Source organism: Pholis gunnellus, assembly GCF_910591455.1.
Source record: "Pholis gunnellus genome assembly, chromosome: 1".
Classification (NCBI taxonomy): Eukaryota; Metazoa; Chordata; class Actinopteri; order Perciformes; family Pholidae; genus Pholis; species Pholis gunnellus.
Genome location: NC_136528.1, coordinates 28,810,696 through 28,831,970, shown reverse-complemented (window position 1 = coordinate 28,831,970; position 21,275 = coordinate 28,810,696). Strand labels below are relative to the sequence as shown.

General features: G+C 44.6%; 2 protein-coding genes across 2 annotated transcripts in view; both read right to left on the bottom strand.

The window, feature by feature from the left end:
• Positions 1 to 5,633: 5,633 nt before the first annotated feature.
• lrrc28 (leucine rich repeat containing 28) lies at positions 5,634 to 10,806 on the bottom strand. The gene is made up of 10 exons (XM_079162036.1): positions 10,677 to 10,806; positions 10,017 to 10,260; positions 9,854 to 9,894; positions 9,485 to 9,522; positions 8,972 to 9,109; positions 7,685 to 7,891; positions 7,496 to 7,598; positions 7,080 to 7,264; positions 6,407 to 6,566; positions 5,634 to 6,256 (listed from the first exon to the last, which is right to left on the bottom strand). The coding sequence occupies exons 2-10, from the start codon at positions 10,182 to 10,184 to the stop codon at positions 6,187 to 6,189; spliced, it is 1,110 nt and encodes a 369-aa protein (XP_079018162.1). The 5' UTR covers positions 10,185 to 10,260; positions 10,677 to 10,806; the 3' UTR covers positions 5,634 to 6,186.
• A 4,046-nt stretch (positions 10,807 to 14,852) lies between these two features.
• LOC306709624 (insulin-like growth factor 1 receptor) overlaps positions 14,853 to 21,275 on the bottom strand; it is a 39,873-nt gene continuing 33,450 nt past the window's right edge. Inside the window, exons 13-21 of the mRNA XM_079177848.1 lie at positions 20,669 to 20,828; positions 20,454 to 20,553; positions 19,758 to 19,828; positions 19,438 to 19,667; positions 19,240 to 19,347; positions 18,141 to 18,303; positions 17,368 to 17,497; positions 17,094 to 17,228; positions 14,853 to 16,267 (exon numbers count right to left, since the gene is read on the bottom strand). Of these exons, the coding sequence (XP_079033974.1) occupies positions 15,754 to 16,267; positions 17,094 to 17,228; positions 17,368 to 17,497; positions 18,141 to 18,303; positions 19,240 to 19,347; positions 19,438 to 19,667; positions 19,758 to 19,828; positions 20,454 to 20,553; positions 20,669 to 20,828 (1,611 nt within the window). The 3' untranslated portion in view covers positions 14,853 to 15,753. The remainder of the gene's footprint in view (positions 16,268 to 17,093; positions 17,229 to 17,367; positions 17,498 to 18,140; positions 18,304 to 19,239; positions 19,348 to 19,437; positions 19,668 to 19,757; positions 19,829 to 20,453; positions 20,554 to 20,668; positions 20,829 to 21,275) is intronic.

Sequence of the window (21,275 nt, the reverse complement as noted above, 5' to 3'; positions counted from 1 at the left end):
CGCTGTGCCTCCTGCTCTACAGCCCTCTATCATCACTCAGACAGTATTTCAGACGCTGTTGATACACACGTAACAAGAATTCCTTGACACAAACAACACTTGAGGAGAGGAGGGACTAAGCAGTGTAGGTAGTGCGTGTGATGAAGCCTGTTGCCAGGATGTTTGTTTCGTTCTGTGTCCCACATGCAGGAGAGCCAAAGAGCTCGACCGTCCCGACATGAACAGCTATACGTGTCGCTGACAGCAAGACTTCCAGAGGAGAGACAGAAAGCAACCAACCGTGTGAGTTATCTAAAGTCTGCACAGCAGTTAAGTGTGTTTCTCTATGGCTGAGTGTTTAACATGCAAACGTCCAACTGTCACATTAACACCTTTTTATGCATTCCGCTCTGACAAACCGTCTTTGGTGTAAAATAAATTAAAATAAAAGATACAAATTCACAGAAATGTTATAATCAGTCAACATTTACTGCCAAACTTGACACAATCAAAAACAAAAGATAAATTAGAATTGTACAACACAGTAATGCACATGAACACACGAGCATCAGTTTAACGTGAGAACGTTTAAACCTGTTCCATCGTTCATGCTAATCTTTCACCACATTTAGGTTAATGCTAACTCGATCAGTACAAATGACCGTCTGTCTGCCTGTCTCACTCATCACATATGTGACAGTTGTATTTCACTCACTCACTCAGTACATATAACTGTCTGTCTGCCTGTCTCACGCTCTCAACAGTACAAATAACTGTCTGTCTGCCTGTCTCACGCACTCACTCATCACATATGTGAGTTATATTTCATTCACTGACTCAGTACATAACTGTCTGCCTGTCTCACTCAATCACTCCATCTAATTGTCTCTCTGCCTGTCTCACTCACTCGATCAGACACAAATATGTCTGTCTGCCTGTCTCACTCATCACATATGTGAGAGTTATAATTCACTCAATTACTCAGTACAAATGACTGTCTTTCTGCCTGTCTCACTCATCACATATGTGACAGTTGTATTTCACTCACTCACTCAGTACAAATGACTGTCTGTCTGCCTGTCTCACTCATCACATATGTGACATTTGTATTTCACTCAGTACAAATGACTGTCTGTCTGCCTGTCTCACGCACTCACTCAGTACAAATAACTGTCTGTCTGCCTGTCTCACTCAATCACTCCATCTAATTGTCTCTCTGCCTGTCTCACTCACTCGATCAGACACAAATATGTCTGTCTGCCTGTCTCACTCATCACATATGTGAGAGTTATAATTCACTCAATTACTCAGTACAAATGACTGTCTTTCTGCCTGTCTCACTCATCACATATGTGACAGTTGTATTTCACTCACTCACTCAGTACAAATGACTGTCTGTCTGCCTGTCTCACTCATCACATATGTGACATTTGTATTTCACTCAGTACAAATGACTGTCTGTCTGCCTGTCTCACGCACTCACTCAGTACAAATGACTGTCTGTCTGCCTGTCTCACGCACTCACTCAGTACAAATAACTGTCTGTCTGCCTGTCTCACTCATCACATATGTGACATTTGTATTTCACTCAGTACAAATGACTGTCTGTCTGCCTGTCTCACGCACTCACTCAGTACAAATGACTGTCTGTCTGCCTGTCTCACTCATCACATATGTGACAGTTATATTTCACTCACTCTCAGTACATATAACTCTCTGCCTGTCTCACTCACTCACTCCATCTAATTGTCTCTCTGCCTGTCTCACTCACTCGATCAGTACAAATGACCGTCTTTCTGCCTGTCTCACTCATCACATATGTGACAGTTGTATTTCACTCACTCACTCAGTACATATAACTGTCTGTCTGCCTGTCTCACGCTCTCAACAGTACAAATAACTGTCTGTCTGCCTGTCTCACGCACTCACTCATCACATATGTGACAGTTATATTTCATTCACTCACTCAGTACATAACTGTCTGCCTGTCTCACTCAATCACTCCATCTAATTGTCTCTCTGCCTGTCTCACTCACTCGATCAGACACAAATATGTCTGTCTGCCTGTCTCACTCATCACATATGTGAGAGTTATAATTCACTCAATTACTCAGTACAAATGACTGTCTTTCTGCCTGTCTCACTCATCACATATGTGACAGTTGTATTTCACTCACTCACTCAGTACAAATGACTGTCTGTCTGCCTGTCTCACACACTCACTCAGTACAAATAACTGTCTGTCTGCCTGTCTCACTCACTCACGCCACCTAACTGTCTGCCTGTCTCACGCACTCACTCAGTACAAATGACTGTCTGTCTGCCTGTCTCACTCATCACATATGTGACAGTTATATTTCACTCACTCTCAGTACATATAACTCTCTGCCTGTCTCACTCACTCACTCCATCTAATTGTCTCTCTGCCTGTCTCACTCACTCACTCAGTACAAATAACTGTCTGTCTGCCTGTCTCATGCACTCACTCATCACATATGACATTTGTATTTCACTCACTCACTCAGTACAAATGACTGTCTGTCTGCCTGTCTCACGCACTCACTCAGTACAAATAACTGTCTGTCTGCCTGTCTCACTCACTCACGCCACCTAACTGTCTGCCTGTCTCACGCACTCACTCAGTACAAATGACTGTCTGTCTGCCTGTCTCACTCATCACATATGTGAGTTATATTTCACTCACTCTCAGTACATATAACTCTCTACCTGTCTCACTCACTCACTCCATCTAATTGTCTCTCTGCCTGTCTCACTCACTCGATCAGTACAAATGACCGTCTGTCTGCCTTTCTCACTCATCACATATGTGACAGTTGTATTTCACTCACTCACTCAGTACATATAACTGTCTGTCTGCCTGTCTCACGCTCTCAACAGTACAAATAACTGTCTGTCTGCCTGTCTCAGACACTCACTCATCACATATGTGACAGTTATATTTCGTTCACTCACTCAGTACATAACTGTCTGCCTGTCTCACTCAATCACTCCATCTAATTGTCTCTCTGCCTGTCTCACTCACTCGATCAGACACAAATATGTCTGTCTGCCTGTCTCACTCATCACATATGTGAGAGTTATAATTCACTCAATTACTCAGTACAAATGACTGTCTTTCTGCCTGTCTCACTCATCACATATGTGACAGTTGTATTTCACTCACTCACTCAGTACAAATGACTGTCTGTCTGCCTGTCTCACACACTCACTCAGTACAAATAACTGTCTGTCTGCCTGTCTCACTCACTCACACCACCTAACTGTCTGCCTGTCTCACGCACTCACTCAGTACAAATGACTGTCTGTCTGCCTGTCTCACTCATCACATATATGACAGTTATATTTCACTCACTCTCAGTACATATAACTCTCTGCCTGTCTCACTCACTCACTCCATCTAATTGTCTCTCTGCCTGTCTCACTCACTCGATCAGTACAAATGACCGTCTGTCTGCCTGTCTCACTCATCACATATGTGACAGTTGTATTTCACTCACTCACTCAGTACATATAACTGTCTGTCTGCCTGTCTCACGCTCTCAACAGTACAAATAACTGTCTGTCTGCCTGTCTCACGCACTCACTCATCACATATGTGAGTTATATTTCATTCACTGACTCAGTACATAACTGTCTGCCTGTCTCACTCAATCACTCCATCTAATTGTCTCTCTGCCTGTCTCACTCACTCGATCAGACACAAATATGTCTGTCTGCCTGTCTCACTCATCACATATGTGACAGTTGTATTTCACTCACTCACTCAGTACAAATGACTGTCTGTCTGCCTGTCTCACGCACTCACTCAGTACAAATGACTGTCTGTCTGCCTGTCTCACTCATCACATATGTGACAGTTGTATTTGACTCACTCACTCAGTAAATATAACTGTCTGTCTGCCTGTCTCATGCACTCACTCATCACATATGTGACATTTGTATTTCACTCACTCACTCAGTACAAATGACTGTCTGTCTGCCTGTCTCACGCACTCACTCAGTACAAATAACTGTCTGTCTGCCTGTCTCACTCACTCACACCACCTAACTGTCTGCCTGTCTCACGCACTCACTCAGTACAAATGACTGTCTGTCTGCCTGTCTCACTCATCACATATGTGACAGTTGTATTTGACTCACTCACTCAGTAAATATAACTGTCTGTCTGCCTGTCTCATGCACTCACTCATCACATATGTGACATTTGTATTTCACTCACTCACTCAGTACAAATGACTGTCTGTCTGCCTGTCTCACGCACTCACTCAGTACAAATAACTGTCTGTCTGCCTGTCTCACTCACTCACGCCACCTAACTGTCTGCCTGTCTCACGCACTCACTCAGTACAAATGACTGTCTGTCTGCCTGTCTCACTCATCACATATGTGACAGTTATATTTCACTCACTCTCAGTACATATAACTCTCTGCCTGTCTCACTCACTCACTCCATCTAATTGTCTCTCTGCCTGTCTCACTCACTCGATCAGTACAAATGACCGTCTTTCTGCCTGTCTCACTCATCACATATGTGACAGTTGTATTTCACTCACTCACTCAGTACATATAACTGTCTGTCTGCCTGTCTCACGCTCTCAACAGTACAAATAACTGTCTGTCTGCCTGTCTCACGCACTCACTCATCACATATGTGACAGTTATATTTCATTCACTCACTCAGTACATAACTGTCTGCCTGTCTCACTCAATCACTCCATCTAATTGTCTCTCTGCCTGTCTCACTCACTCAATCAGACACAAATATGTCTGTCTGCCTGTCTCACTCATCACATATGTGAGAGTTATAATTCACTCAATTACTCAGTACAAATGACTGTCTTTCTGCCTGTCTCACTCATCACATATGTGACAGTTGTATTTAACTCACTCACTCAGTAAATATAACTGTCTGTCTGCCTGTCTCACTCATCACATATGTGACAGTTGTATTTGACTCACTCACTCAGTAAATATAACTGTCTGCCTGTCTCATGCACTCACTCATCACATATGTGACATTTGTATTTCACTCACTCACTCAGTACAAATGACTGTCTGTCTGCCTGTCTCACGCACTCACTCAGTACAAATGACTGTCTGTCTGCCTGTCTCACTCATCACATATGTGACAGTTGTATTTCACTCACTCAGTACATATAACTCTCTGCCTGTCTCACTCACTCACTCCATCTAATTGTCTCTCTGCCTGTCTCACTCACTCGATCAGTACAAATGACCGTCTGTCTGCCTGTCTCACTCATCACATATGTGACAGTTGTATTTCACTCACTCACTCAGTACAAATGACTGTCTGTCTGCCTGTCTCACGCACTCACGCCACCTAACTGTCTGCGTGTCTCACGCACTCACTCAGTACAAATGACTGTCTGTCTGCCTGTCTCACTCATCACATATGTGACAGTTATATTTCACTCACTCTCAGTACATATACCTCTCTGCCTGTCTCACTCACTCACTCCATCTAATTGTCTCTCTGCCTGTCTCACTCAGATAAAAAAACACATTTGCTTTTAGCATGTTAATAACTCAGCAAATCCTGTTCCAACAGCAGTCACATTTTTAAAACAATGGATACCTTTCCAAAATGACTGACGCTGCAAACTGTGTTTTACTGATTTTATGAATACATTTATATTTTGTATTACGTCCCTGTGCCTGCTGCTGGAAATGACACGTGAAATAGATGCACGTTGCCACCACCCCCCCCCCTTTATTTTCTTCAATAATCAGTAAAAACAAACCGTACTAGAAAGACTAATACCTCGAATATGACTCCACAATCAACGGGGATGTCTGCTGCAATAAACCTCTGTGTGAAAAATGGATTTCATAAAAAATCAAACAGTGCCCTTTTATTAGTAGTGACTTCAGGTCTAATACTTTAAGTTTACTCCTCACACATGGTAGTTATTATGTAGACCTCCCAGTTGGTTGGATTCAGGAACATCACGTAGGTTTTGAGTCTTGGACTTGAAACGTTCGCCGAACGTGTCCGTCGTCCGACCCGCTGGATATCTTCATCGTGGTTCTTTCTTCGTACCACCGACGAAGCGCAGAGTTCACCGTCCCTCGAGATGCACGCAAACTACGAGCCGTCACCTGCCGCCTTTCTGGAAACCGCTCGGCAGCTCCTGAGCGAACGTGTGCAGGGAAGAGGAAACGACTTCATCCCTGGAGGTTGAAGGTCCGGAGGCAGCGACTGGAGCAGCAGTAGGCCACGAAACTCACCGTTGTCCTTCAAAAAGGAAAAAATAAATCTGTGAGAAAGATGGCAGCTCATAACTCAGTGAAAAATAAAGAGGGAGGTTTCTACATTTGGCGGTCAGTGTTCTGCCGTGGCTCTGTAGGCAACCTCAAAGGGAACGCAGGGTGCGTTTGTTCTGACCTGCGGTGCACGCCTGCCAGTGCCGTGTCACGGAGGGGGAAGAGTTTGGGGTAGATGATGGTGAACATGGTTTGACTGCAGCGGTGGCAGTGTCCCAGGGGGAACTGCAGCAGGTCCAGCAGGCTCTTGGGGAGGGTGATGGGAGGCAGCAAGCTGAGGTCTAAAAAATACAAAAATACAACAGTACAGGAAGCAGTCAGAACTAAGTCATTTCATGCAACTTGATGGAGTGGAATCTCCTGTGAGAGGTGCATTTTTTGCTTGTTTGGTGCATTTATTGTTGTTCAACTTTCTTTTTTTCCTCAGTTGACTTCATGTTTATACAGTGCAAGCTTTGAAGTAGAGTCTCAGCTTTCACAATAGCAGATTCTCACCACACGATTAGGCCGAACATCTGCCATCAATTCAATGTCTTTGCCAACTGAAACAAAATCACTTGTGGGGAACATGAGTCAGAGGTTTACTGGATCTTATCTTATGTGTATCATTAACATTATATTTGCTATAATATGTCGGTTACCGCCAATACCCAGAAATCTCAACACCCCTGCTGCCTACTGCCAGAGGCCAACAGTGCCAATAAGCTAAAGCTAAGTGTCGGTTAGAGTATATTCTGTCAGTGAGGCCCAGCTGGCCACATTCATACATCTATACGGTGTTCAGCGCTGCTCACCTGTTGGGCGCTGGTGGTAGATGCGGTGCAGAGCTCTCATGGCGATCTCCTCCAGGGGGACCACGCTGTCCGCCTCTGAGCCTACCACCTTCACCTCGGCCGGGAGCCCGACCAGAGCCCGACTCAGTGCCTCGCCCGGCGCCTCTCCTGGGTCGCCCGCCAACCCGTGGGCTGACACGCCGCACCTGCACGGGAGCGACACGCTGATTTATTTTTTTGTAATCTCACATGCAACGTTGTGTATCTACATTTCTTCTATGGCGTTTCCATCAGATTTTTACTGATGTAAAATTTGATTCCACGATCCAAACAATGTATAGCTAAACTAACTCAAACTGGCTAAATAAGTTGAAGTGATCCAAGTCAAATGAACTGCGCACAACCTCGCAACCGAATCCCAAACTTTGATAAGTTACCCGCTGCAACCGATGACCTTGTTATACAAGTAGGAGGGAAGGCCTTTCAGGTCCACGTTGTTGTCCACGAACACAAACTGCAGCTCTCGTGATCGGCCCAGATCTGAGACACACACACGCAGATATTAACATTGCCTCGCTCACAGTATCTACATCACTGAGGCCAGGGGGGGGGGGGGCATTACTGACCGAGCGGGAGAAACGTCAGCCGATTAGCGGCCATGGAGAGCTGGTTGAGGCGGTGCAGCCAGCAGAGCTGCCGGGGAACGTGGCCCAGCAGGTTGTGGTCGGCTGTCAGGTTCTGCAGCGAAGCGCAGCGGTGCAGCCGGTCCGGGAGAGACATCAGCTGGTTCATGGACACCTCCAGGGTCTCCAGGTCCTGCAGATCGCCGATCTCTGAAGGTGGGACACGATCAACAGTCTTTACCGATTAGATGTCGGCCATTTAAAAAAAACTGAAATTGACAACATAGTGCAGAATAATGCAACAAAGTGGAAGTGGATTATTTTCAACTTTACAGATTTGGTTGACTAAATCTATTGTTATTTAAAATGCAGACCAACATCAGCATTGTGTTTTATTGATGTCATCCAGCCCTTCCAAATAATGTGGAACCACTGGATTTTACATTTCTCTTTCCTGCTGTATCTTTGCAGAGTAAGTGAGAGAATTCAGTAACCAGATGAAAGGTCAAATAAAGAATAGGTTGGACAGACTCTTGGTGTGATCGTACCGCAGACCTTTCATCATCGGACTGAGCTTTAAATGCAAAGAAACTTGACAAAAACAATTGGCAAACAGTCACCAATGTTTCTGGATTATTCACAAAATCTACTGAGGTTGAAAACTTTAAATCATAGCAAACCATTAAAGCATCAAGTTGAACAACACTTGTTTTTGTCAATCCTCCAGAATCAAATGAAATGAAAACATAACCATCTGGACACACATTTCCTTTAAAGACACACGCTCCATCTTCTCCCTGTGGTGATGAGGACAGTGACGCTGCCATCTGGTTCAGTGTGGTTGAGAAGCTCCATTGCCCTCTGCTGGCAAATTAAATACTCACAACTCCATTCAGACTGCTGTTCTCACAAGAACAGAGAAACACTTGACAATGACCAACGAATGGAACAATAATATAACTTAGTGGGAAATGCTACAAGTAAAATGTCTTCATACCGGGAATGAAGTATAAATGTGTTGCCATTTAGAGAGACTTGTATGTGAGTGTCACAAACAAACAAACGTGTAATATATAACTATATAAACATATATTTGATATACTTATACAATTAAGATGTACAGTATATCCGTGTAGATCTTTTTCTTGACTTTACCGTATGATCGATCTGCTGTTTTCATACAACAGTCCTAAAAGAAAAAACGTCTTCGACTTCAACGGTGTTTTTCATAATCGCACTTGAAGAAGACCATGAGGAGGAAATGACAGACTGACAGCTGCTGTGTTTCACCTGCAGGAAGGCATCTCAGATGATTATTGGAGAGTCTCAGGTGCCGTAGAGACCTCAGTCGGCCAATCTCTGGACAGAGGAACTGGAGGGCGTTGTTGCTCAGGTCCAGTGACTGCAGTCTGGCCAGGTTTCCAATAGCTGGGGATCAAAACCACCGTTGCCCTCATTATGAGGAACAGACTAAACGTAACCAGCACATTTTATATCAGTCACATCAGGTTTAAGAAATGAATGTGTGTTGTACTTAATTTCAACAGCCTGAGCATCTCATCTTTATCATTACTGTGGCTGTTGGTTTGTTTTGTTGCTCTCAATCTTTTTCTTAAACTTGGAGAGATTTTAATATTGTTCAATTACTTTAAATCTGTGTGCAAACTGAAACACAAACTGAAAGCATTCAGAGGTCTTTGGCCATAAAGACTTGACCAAAGCCAGGAAGTCAAATGCTGTCGAGTGAAAGCTAAGTGACAAAGGAATCAGTGGCAAGTTAATATGCCATAACAGAGGACTTACCTTCAGGAATAATGACGATGTTGTTTGAGTGCAAATACCTTAAAGGAAAAAAAACAACAACAACAAATGTTACAATTAGAATAAACCAAACTATTTGATCTCAGGTAATGTGTGAGAGGCCTTTTATTTTCATGTAGTTCTGGAGTTAACTTTTGTCCATAATTCTAAGTATAATAGTCCATCAGCGTTACAATTTAGGAATGCATCAGACATTTGTAATTCTGTGCAAATTACAAAGATTACAACACATGTCGTCAGCTCACAGTTCACCAGTCATTTCTCCCGTTACACCAGCCCAATATCATGTCATGGAAGGTGTAGTTTCAGGCAACTCTGTTCTGTCAAATAACAACATTGCTGGATACTCACAGTTCAATTAGATTTGGCAGCTTCTGAGCCAGATTGTCAGGCTGATAAGAGAGAGAAGGAGAACATTAACTTGGTAAATGCCCCGCTGAACTAACGCGGCTTCTAAAACATGTGCAAAGCAGTCTCGAGTCATGCAGAGTCAGCATGTGCTGCGCAGGAATACCAGCGTCGTGAGCGAGTTCCTCTTCATGTACAGTCTCTCCAGAAACTGCAGGCCTTCACCCTTCAGCAGCTCCACGGGGAAATGATTCAGGTTTCTGTAGTTCAGGAACAGGTTTTTGTGGCGCTCCTGCTTGGCCACGAAAATAGCTTCATGAAGTTCAGCTGCCATTTCTGATGAAACCTCTCCTCCCCCCTCGGTGGAGGAGACTCGGCAGTGCCTCCTTTCTCTATGGCATCACTGTTTCCTGAACGAAGAGCAGATGAAAAGAGGCGTCAGGACACAGCAGCGTTTGGGGCTTTGACCCGATAATACAGCCTGCAACAGGGTTATTGAAACCAAATGTTTTCGTACCCAGTGAGTTGTATGCCTCTGCGCCATGTGTAACGCTAGTAAATAGTGCGCAGGCACACATACAGCGGAGGGCTATTAGTATCAAGCAGAGCCACAAGTTAACCCATACTTCTGATTCTGTGTGTATTCTGTAACAACGGTGTTGCTGTATGAGGCAAAAAACATAAATTCAGCCTGTAGCTAGCGGTGTGCTAATGCAGGCTAGCTTTCAATGAGCCCGTCTGTGTTTATATCTGTCATTCCATTAGCATGCTAGCTAAGCAGCTGCTATGTTGGTAACAATACGCCGCATAGAGAGCAGTTATTTACCTTAATTGTGCGGGACCATTTTATCCTACTTTATTTTCCACACATGCACGTGACACCGCCCTGATGTATGTTTGTAAGCTGACGCTAAGCAAGGGGCTGTTGAGCAACAACAACAGTGCTCCGTCAGGTCGTAAACAACGTGAGACGTCACGTCACGCTCATCTTCTTCGTCGTCTTCTTCTTCTTCTAAATTCACTGCAGACAGTCCTGCTGCTGCCGCCTGCTGTTTCATCGTTAAACTGCATCATCAATGACGTACACCCCTCACGAAGAGGTGTAAAGTAAGTACATGTACTCTAGTGAAGTGCTAGCGGTAACATTTTGTGGTACTTGAATTGTACTACTTTATGCTTGAGCTACATCACAGAGGGAAATAATTTGACTTTTCCCCACTGCAGTGACTTGACAGTTGAAGTTGCAGGTTCCATTGCAAAAATTAATTATCTGGTCATTTTTTATATAATGGGTAGTTTTGTTAAAGATCAAACAACCCAACAGTAATTAAAGCAGTAAAAATGACCTCAACCATTAAAATGCTGCTTACATGTTAATGCATCAGTAATCATACTCCAATAACACAACGCACTAAAAGAGAGCATAAAGAGTACTTTTTTGTATATATAGATATTGTTTATGCTGCAGAGTAGTAACTTGTAACTGCAGACATTGTATAAAGAGCATTTATGTTTTTTGGACTCCAGAGATAGTATCTCTTCAGTAGGACCAGTCGTCCACCCTCACACACTACACCCCCAACTAAAAGGGCCCCAAACATCTAGATTGATTATGTTTAATATGAAAAAATTGAATTATGTTACTAATATAACTCATTATACACTGAAATATAACTGAAAAAGGGCCTTCAGAGGAAAACATTAAAGTTCTACGTGCTGGTTTTGTTGCAATTCAGATTTGACTCACAAAATAAAACGGGTGAGATATGATGATTATTATCCCTCAAGTATCCGGCATCATAGAGGTGACCCTCCCTGAGCTTGATGTTGACCTTATTCCCTTCAGGCAACGTTGGCAGAAACGCTTTTAGATATGGCGGCGGGAGCACAAACAATACACACGTCCCAACAAAGACCAGCAGTGAAACAGTTTGCATACATTTTTATTAATCTTAAATCTCGTGTAGAAAAAAAAAAGAATCAAGAGAAACAGACAATCTCTCTTCCTTCAGCCAATCATTTCCGCCCAGTACTCAGAAAATATAAATGACAGGACAAATACAAATCTTATAACAGCATGTACAAAAGAAATCCAAAAATGAAACTTCAATCTGAACAGATCATTTCAATAGAAACACACAGGAGCTGGAAGGCTATGAATAACTTACGCACATCAAAGTATTGTCAACACATTGGCCATCAATGTAACAAAAGAAGAAGGGGGGGGGGGGGGGGGGGGGGGGGCATAACTAATATATTTGATTTCATGTCCCCTCTGTGGTGCTCCAGTGGTACAAGTGAGGCAAAACATCAGACCACAAACACTGAAATACTCATCCTGATCTCACATCGGCACCGACCGGTCTGCTGTGGTCGGGCCCGAGATCACTCCCAGCGAGTTACCGGGATTATGATCGCCATTTGGAGCAGTGCCAAAAGTCCCGAAATTGCATCAGAAACATGAAGCGGAAGCAACGCACGAAACATCTTTAACTCCACTTATTAATCACGAGGAAGCAAACGGCTTCCGATTGTACATTTAAAAAACAAAAGAAGCCCCGTGATGCGGGTTGTTGTGTTGAAAGATAACCGGAGTAAACTGTCCCCAACTAGACACACAGATCCCACAAGAAGTCCACTTATTCGGAGTGAAGAGGAAAGTGTCACACTGACCACATCGAGGAAGAGCTGTGGCCTTGCAGTCCTCTGTGTGTGTGTGTGTGTGTGTGTGTGTGTGTGTATGTACGCGCGCCTCCCGTGTCTTTCCTAATGCGTCAGAAAAGACACCGCAGCATGTTTGTTCAGACACGCGTCTCCGGTTCGTAACTCGCTCACCGCTTGCAGACAGCACCATCCCTTCTCACGAGCAGCGTTCACAGCCGACACCCTGTTTGTGCCTCTCGCGCATTAATAACCATCACACCACAGCCCAACAGCACTCCACCCTGCGACTGAAAGGTGTTCCAGAATTCTAAAAGAGTCTTATAAACATTCCTCATCAAATACTTTTATCAGTTATATTTGTCTTCATTATGTTAATTGTATAATTTAAAAAAACAAACAAAAAAAAACATGTTTATTGTTGTAAAAAACAAGCAAGGAGGTCTACCGTGATAAGAAAACACAATTCTAATTTGGGGAAAGAATCTTGCGTGACGACATCTATAAGAAAAGTCTTTGATTCTGGAAATACCTTCAGAACAGCAGCAAGTGTTATTAAATGACCACGCTGGTGTTTTTAAAGGGTCATTCTGTGAACAAACGCAGCAGAGCAACGTGAGGCACAAATTGGGCTCAGCACTCAGGTTGTGGTTTGAGTTTTGACCATATTAACAGCACTCAGTACAGTCGTCATTACAGACTATATGACTGTTTACACGTTTTGTTTTTCTGTACATGTAAATAGATTGAAAAAAAAGAAGAACAAAGTGAGGTAGATGGATGGTTGAAGGAATAAACTAAATCATCCCCCGAAATAGCAAAATATTAAGAGGAAAAAAAACAACGAGGGGAATTTGTACAGTGATTTACATTTAACAAAAATAAGATAAATAACACCTGGGCTGGGAATCCAAACAGTTTGAGGTTATTCTGTGTGGTCCTCTCTGATCGTACTCGCCTGCTTCAGTCACTCTGACGCTCAGATGTAGAACCAGGTCTAGATTTAGCATCGTGATTAAAGAGAACATGTTCAGGTCAGTGAGCATGCGCTGCTCGTACGAGTCGTCCTCGGTTGTGAAATCGTATTCCTTCTTAAATCTGGAAAAGATAATCCCACTTATTTCTCAAACCATTTCAACTTGGTCTACGAACACGTGTTCACAACGTGAAAAAGGAAGAAGATGATAAATAGTGTGGATAACTCCAGAAGCAAACAGGAACCCACCGTTGATTGACGAGAGAGAGGTTGATGAGCAGGAAGTGAAACAGAAAATAAGAGTTTAAGGCTACATTGAAGAGATTTGATTTTGAAATAATTTGTACTTTGAACTCTGTGTTTTTACAAAGCACAAACACATGGAGGCCTGAAACTGACAAAATGCAGTAAACATTACAGTATATAACAATAGATAATATTGTTAGTTAAATAATCAAAATGGAGTGAAAACAAAAATCAAGCTTCAGGTTTTTTCCCCGATGAGTTCTTCTATTTATCTAAACATGTTTGTCTTTAGAAACCAACTGATTGGAAGTCAAATGAAAAAAAGCATAAAGCACCTCCATCCTACAACAATATTATTTATCAGTGTATTTGTTAGATTTTGTCAGTGTTGGGGCTCCGTACGGTTAATGCAGACGGACACACACACACACACACACACACACACACACACACACACACACACACACACACACACACACACACACACACACACACACACACACACACACACACACACACACACACACACACACACACACCTGTGTATGACAGCACAAAAATACAAAAAGGAAAGTAGAAAAGGATTTTACTTTTCTTCTTGACCTGAGATTTAGTTGGGAAAGTGATGCCCGACCTCTGGAGTGTCAGCGGAGACCCCAGAGGACTCGTATCGTTGGTTACCGTCGCTGTCCTCCCGACGGACGGGAGGGGGAAGTCTGCGGTGCTTCAGAGCACGAGGCAGACTGTCGTACCGTTACGCGGACGCGAGACACGAAACCAGCTCGGATACACTTCAACACAATTACAAGCATTTAAAAAACAAAAAGGGACTGTAGTGGAAACGTTCGTAGAGCCAACCATGAAGGAGGTATTTTCTCTCTTTTTATATTTATATAGATTTGAACTATTTAACAACCACAGGAGAAATAAGGAATAGCAGCTTTTTTTCTTTTTTTGTACATGACAAATGTCTCCAACCGTAGAAAAGTTAGAAAAGTGACACAAACAACTGGTGCGTACATAAATGCTCTGCCCATGTAGAGATGCTGTAAATAATGGAGACTAATGACAAAGGAGGCAAGAGCGCCTCTGAACTCGGAGCAAACCGCCGATAGAGAGACCGAATAGATCTGGAGTTCAGATTTGACTTTTGTGCCCCCCCCCCCCCCCCCCCTCTTCTTTATCGATTGTATTTGGCGATTATTAACCGTGACTGAACGGCACTTTGTGAGAGGACTCAGATCAACTTTTTGCAGCCACAACGTGGTTGCAGAGTCGAGTAGCAACAGCCAATGGGGAGCAGTGTCAGTCTGTAGAGGGAAGTTAATATTATTTAAGAATAACGTGGTAGCAAATCAAAGTGCGTGTTGGGTTTTTTTAAATCCGGAGAGTTACGGGGCAAAAGTTGAGGATTTGACAAAAAAAAAGAAAAGAACAATTTTGGCAAAAAATTTGGCAGATTGGACCTTTCTCCCCTTCTGGTGACCCCGGCATTACGCCCAGCCCGCAGAGCAACGAGACTACTGAACGCCGACCTCCCTCAAGTGCTTCTCCATTAGATATGCTTAACATTTCGACCACAATGCCAGTGGTTTATACAGGCCTACACATCCTGTTTTTCCCAGGTGAAAATACATGTAAAAAAACACAATTCATAAAATAGATTCAGTCGGAAAGAGAGCGGGAAAGATCTCCCCTCAAATCATGTTTCCTTTTTTGTTGGTCTTTCCCACTCAGCAGCAACGGCAGTGTTGCGTCTGACTGCCAGCTGGTAGAAACCAAAACTAGAAGAATATGAAAAAGATGTGTGGAGGTACAGCAGAACACGCACTTATAGTGACAGTTTTCTCCACCTTCCTGCGAGTCTTCGCTCCTCACTGAGTAGTCACGCCAAGCTGGTGGTCATGGTGTTGCTGTATGTGATAAAAAGAAAGCAAAAAAAAGAATAGCAGAGATATCCCTCCCGCTGAGACGTCAGGGTTCTCGCAGGGGTTGCAGACCTGTGGGTGTCCTCGTCCAATCAGCAGGCAGAGGACTGCGGGAGCGGCATGGCGCGTTCGTTTTTGCGTCCCCCGTTCATGTGGGCGTACGGCGGCAGTTCCGCCGCCGCCGCTAGGCCCGCCCCCGCTAGGCCCGCCCCCGCTAGGCCCGCCCCCGACAGCCCGTTGGCCGCCGGCTGGCCAGGGGGCTGCTTGTCCATGGCGGCGCTCGACGTGCAGGGGGAGGAGGGGGAGCTGGGAGCTAACGACGGGGCAGGCGGAGCATCTGAGCTCGGGGAGGGCGGGGTCTGTTGGGGGACTGGGGTTTGCTGTGTTTGCTGGGTGGAAGACGCGGGGTCCAGAGGAATGGTGTCCACGTTGTCCATCTTTTCCACGTGGTGCTGAGAGGCTTCGACCGGCTTGTTGTCGGCGCTGTAGAAGAAACTTCCATCTCGGAAAGACGGGTCCAGCTCGTCCTTGAGGCTGCTGATGATCTCCACGAAGGCTGGACGCATCTTGGGATTGTACTGCCAACACATTCGCATCAGCTCGAACCTACAAACAAACAAACACATACAGGTTAGCCCAGTCTTTTTACGACAAAGCTCACGGTAGGGGGATTTAAAGGGCCAGTGTGTAGCATTTCGGGGGATCTATTAGCAGAAATGGAATACAGTATTCATAACTAGCTTAGACTGAGCCCTTCATATGTACACATGTACACGGGGAGCGGGTCCTCCCATGTTTCTACAGTAGGTAAGGTTAGCCTCTGCAGCTCATGTTAGCGCAGTCTTGGGAAGGGAGGAGTTACTGTCCCTTTAAACCAAACGCTGTTTTTACCTGTCGCCTGTGACAATTCATCCATCACGACAAGTTTGACTTTCCGTTTTTGTGCTGAGCTAAGCTAACCGGCTTTTGGCTGTGGTTGCATTGTACAAACATGAGAGTTTGTAGAAAACTATTGCTTTAAGGCTGAATAAATAGCTTACAATGAATACTGTCTAATACACTATTAGCAGCATCACTATTCTCCCAGCACACCCTGTGCCTTCACATGCGTTCTCCTCGTGTCTCCGCCATCTGACGCTTCCTCAGTGTTTTGTTGCGGTCGGTTGCCAAATTTGTCTGACACGCTCACAACTCTTTCGATGTGTATTTATACTTGGGCTGTTCCACATTAGGAACAAATCACGGGGAGCACACAGTCGGCCGTTAATGTAATCGACGCTGCGGTGTGAAAAATCCCTGCGTCTTCCCCGTTTGTGGGAATAAAAAAAGGTCATCGCTCGTGGTTTTAACAGCAGTGCGAAGGGAAACCGCTGCAGACGGGGAGACATCGGCTTGTGGAGGGAAATGCGCGCAGATTGTGTGTGCGTCTTACAGCATGTCGGGGCAGTTCTGTGGTTTCTCCAGGAGCCCTCCCTCCATGACGAAGCGGAGCACCTGCTCATTGGACAGACCCTGGTAGGGCTGTTCTGACAGGGTGGCGATTTCCCACAGTACAACACCGAATGACCTGCACAGAGGGAGGGAGAGAGGGAGGGGGTTACATCAGTGCCTCTTCCATAATCACTACAATACTTTGGAAGGAGTAAACACAGAAAATAAAGGCCACCATGTGTTGTTTGTTTTTCTGTTTGTGCGTGCCTGCTCACCAGACATCAGAGGTGGTGGTGAAGACCCCGTCCTTCAGAGACTCGGGGGACATCCAGCGGACAGGGAGCAAACCCTTACCACCTTTGCGGTAGTAATCCGTCTCGTAGATGTCTCTGGTCATGCCAAAGTCTGCGCGCACACACACGCACACACACGCACACACGCACACACACACACACACACACACACACACACACACACACACACACACACACACACACACACACACACACACACACACACACACACACACACACACACAGGGAGAAAAAGTTGACGACATCTATAACATTTTTGGGGATAAAGTAACTAAAGTAAACTGTTCCAGCTGGTTTTTGTACTATGTGTGTCCGTATTCCACAGGAGGGCGCTCTTCACTGACATTATGGGCCTAGATATTTTACTACAGCAACCACAATCCCCTTAGAGATCACTCTATACCGCTATTACAGACTTTTAAAATTCCTAGCAATCATTATAACCATAATGGTCTTGATGACGGCCTGGACCTTTTCATACGGGTTAGATCCTCTTCTCTGACAGGAAACAAATCTGGAAGCAAGATGTTTACTTGCATCACATTTCCACTGGAGAGGTCAGCTCTGGATCCGCGGATGAAAACATGTTGACAGAGCTACACGGCTGCCCCTAGAGGGTTCCCTTTACTGCCATTAAAGCTACCCTGGTGATTCGGTTGTCCAGTGACTTGATAGTTAAGACGATACCACTTTATGAGCATGCCATAACCTCTGACCTCCTCAAGGTTCTTTACCTCCTATCTTAACGGTGAAGTCCTCGGCCACCATGCAGTTCCGGGCTGCCAGGTCTCTGTGGACAAACTTGTTGGCGTTGAGGTAAGCCATGCCGTCAGCGATCTGCCCGGCCATCTGAAGCATCTTCTTCAGAGGAGGCAGAGACAGGCTGGACCACTGTTGCTGCAAACAGACAGACAGACGAGAGAGAGTAAGTTCTCTAAGGAAGGACGAGCTCCTGCAGCTAAGCCACAGCTCCTCAGTTCCTTTAGAATATGTAGTGGGCACATTCCACAGAACTAATAAATGTCATATTGTGTGCATGATTTAGCAGATTTAATCACATGACCAGCTCACAGCAAAATATGTAATGAAATACTTAATATTTAGGTTATAATGTTTTTGAGGGTTCATATTTTATTTTGTTGGGCATATTTTAGTATATATACTAAAATATATATATATATATATTTAGTGTTAATTGCACCAACTGATCCTACTGGTTTCTCAAAAATGTGCTCATCTAAAAAGCATCATACGACGAAGAAGACGGGTCGTTTTTATCAGACAATAAATGCATTCATCGGGTCACGATCCGCTCACTGTTACACATATTGTTGGATAAAACGCATACATTTAGCTACGTTTATGCCGAACACTACTCTGGCTTTTTAAACGGCGACCTTTGAAAACGTTGACTTAAGAGGCCCAGGTTCGCGTCTTGATTTGGTCTCATCAGTCACGACGTGTCCTCTGATTTGACACGCACCTATCACGGGATCCTTTCCCGGGAGAAAAACATCCGCCCTCGGACTGCCAGTTAATTTCAACATGGATAACGAATTACAAGCGTTGCTGACCTTGTTCTCGCTAGCAGCTGCGTTTTATAAAGCTACTACTGCCTGCATGCGCAGCAGGCCAGCTATTATTCGGGCGTTTTGTAGCGTTATCACCCCCACATGGAGCGCCGGTTTTGGTAATATGATTTGGGCTTTAAGGCGTGGTAGATTGGGGCGGAGCTTATCTGTGAAGCGGCGCTAAAGCCCCTGTCTAGACGTAGATTGTTTCCGTTTTAAAAATGCTGATTTTTGAGAATGAAGGATAGAAGTCAGTCAGTACATCTTTAGGCCGGAGGGAGCGCAGGTAACTCTTCAGGTCCCCTCGCGTCATCAGCTCCATGATGACCAGGGTGGGCTGGCCCTGAGAAACCACTCCCAGGAGACGAACCTGCAACAAACAGACAGCGGGTCACGAGAACTGAATGACGCCATCGTCGTCTTGTAGTGTACAAACATCCATTCTTGACTGCGTGCGTACCACGTGGTGACAGTTGAACTCCTTCATGACAGAGGCTTCATTGAGAAACTCTATCCTCTCCCTCATGCTGGCCGACTCGTTGACGGTCTTAATGGCGACGCGAGTCTCTGGTTCGTCCTTGACCACACCCTTTGCCAGGCCCTCGTACACCATGCCGAAGGACCCCTGGCCGAGCTCGCGGCTCAGGGCGATCTTCTCCCGAGCCACCTCCCACTCGTCTGGTACGTACACTGCACAGAGAAATCTGGCGTTAATAAAAGAGGCGCCCAGCGGAACAATAAAAGTGTGCGCTGCATTTCTGGCATTCACTCCTCACTCACTTTCTGCGGCGCTGAAGTACTCGGGATTGACCGAGGCGTACAGGACTCCATTTCCAAGCCGGTCACTGCTCCTGACCGGAAACGAAAACAGACCCGTTTACAGACGCACAAACGCACTTGTACACGCCTTCTCCCACGTGCTAACTTTTGGGATCTGCGTCATGTATAATCGTGCTACTTTCCAAAGACTATTGGCAAAACATTTCTGAGATGCCCACTGGGGTTGGAGCAATTCAAAACATTGATTTAAGATTTAGGAAAAGGGGAAAAAAAGCAGAGAAGGCTATTATAGCATGGCGGTTCTTCTTCTATCACAACATTGTCTCCCAGCATTGAATCACATAGATATACATGATATATTCATCCTCTTAAGTAAACATTTTAACACAAACACTTCCGAACAGAGGTCACATTCTGGCTATATATATATGCCACTTAGACTATAATTGTTCTTAGCTTGTGTGTTGGTTTCAGTGGTTTGTGATTGAATATGGATCCTTGTGTGACCACATCAACCATTAGCAACTGGTTGAAACATTGATTGTCAGGGAGATGAAAAGTAAAGCTGTTTCCTTGATTTCTCTGAAGGTAAACTGTTGATTCGTCTCTGTTTCTCATTTAATGTCATGATCATATATTCTGTTGGATGCTGTTGTGAAACAATCGCTGTGCTCTCCGCATATGACCACAACACACCTTTTCCTGCTGAGGACCACCAGCGATGGGACCAAAAGGCAGAAGAAGAGGACGACGAGGACGGGAACTAAGATCATGGCGTAGAACGCGTTTTCATATCCTGTTGGGTTTAAACACTTTGATTACTTCAACGGTTGCAGTCATCACATCTGAGCTGCTTTTAAAAACAGATACGAATGAAGCGACATGAGAGTGTGTGTGTGTGTGTGTCTTACGTTCAGCCACGTAGAGATCCGCAGCGCGTGTCCACGAGCCGTTGCCAGCCAGGGAGGTGGCTCTCACTCTGACCGAGTAGTTTCCTGGGCCGAGGTTGGACAGCCGAACGCCCCGCTGGCCCTGATACATCTGACCAGAGACGCATTCGTGCTTCTCGGTCTGACACACACACACACACACACACACACACACACACACACACACACACACACACACACACACACACACACACACACACACACACACACACACACACACACACACACACACACACACACACACACACACACACACACACACACACACACACTGCTTACTGTGGACTGAATTTTACAAACTCAAAATCCAAAGAGAATGTTTTTCACCTTCAATGTGCAATGAAAACTTTTACATGATTAACACTTCTTTTTTTTCTGGTTGTGTTTTCTGAGACTATTTAAAATGAGCACGTAGTATTTCTACATTATATTTTGTTTTGATCTACTTTGCACTACTAATGTTGCAACCACTAACTAGTGGAACGCTTGAAACTAGGAAAATGAAAATTACTTTTTTGTTTATCAAGGGTTTAAACTTAGATTCTTACAAACTAGAAACGAGGGGGCA

What these genes read in the sequence shown, in the direction of transcription:
- lrrc28 (XM_079162036.1), bottom strand. Translation starts at nt 10,184, where the DNA reads ATGGCAGCTGAACTTCATGAAGCTATTTTCGTGGCCAAGCAGGAGCGC. An exon ending in GCTGACGTTTCTCCCGCTCG is followed by an intron (nt 7,599 to 7,684) that starts GTCAGTAATGCC and finishes TGTGTGTCTCAG; the next exon opens with ATCTGGGCCGATCACGAGAG. An exon ending in CTGGCAGGCGTGCACCGCAG is followed by an intron (nt 6,257 to 6,406) that starts GTCAGAACAAAC and finishes TCCTTTTTGAAG; the next exon opens with GACAACGGTGAGTTTCGTGG.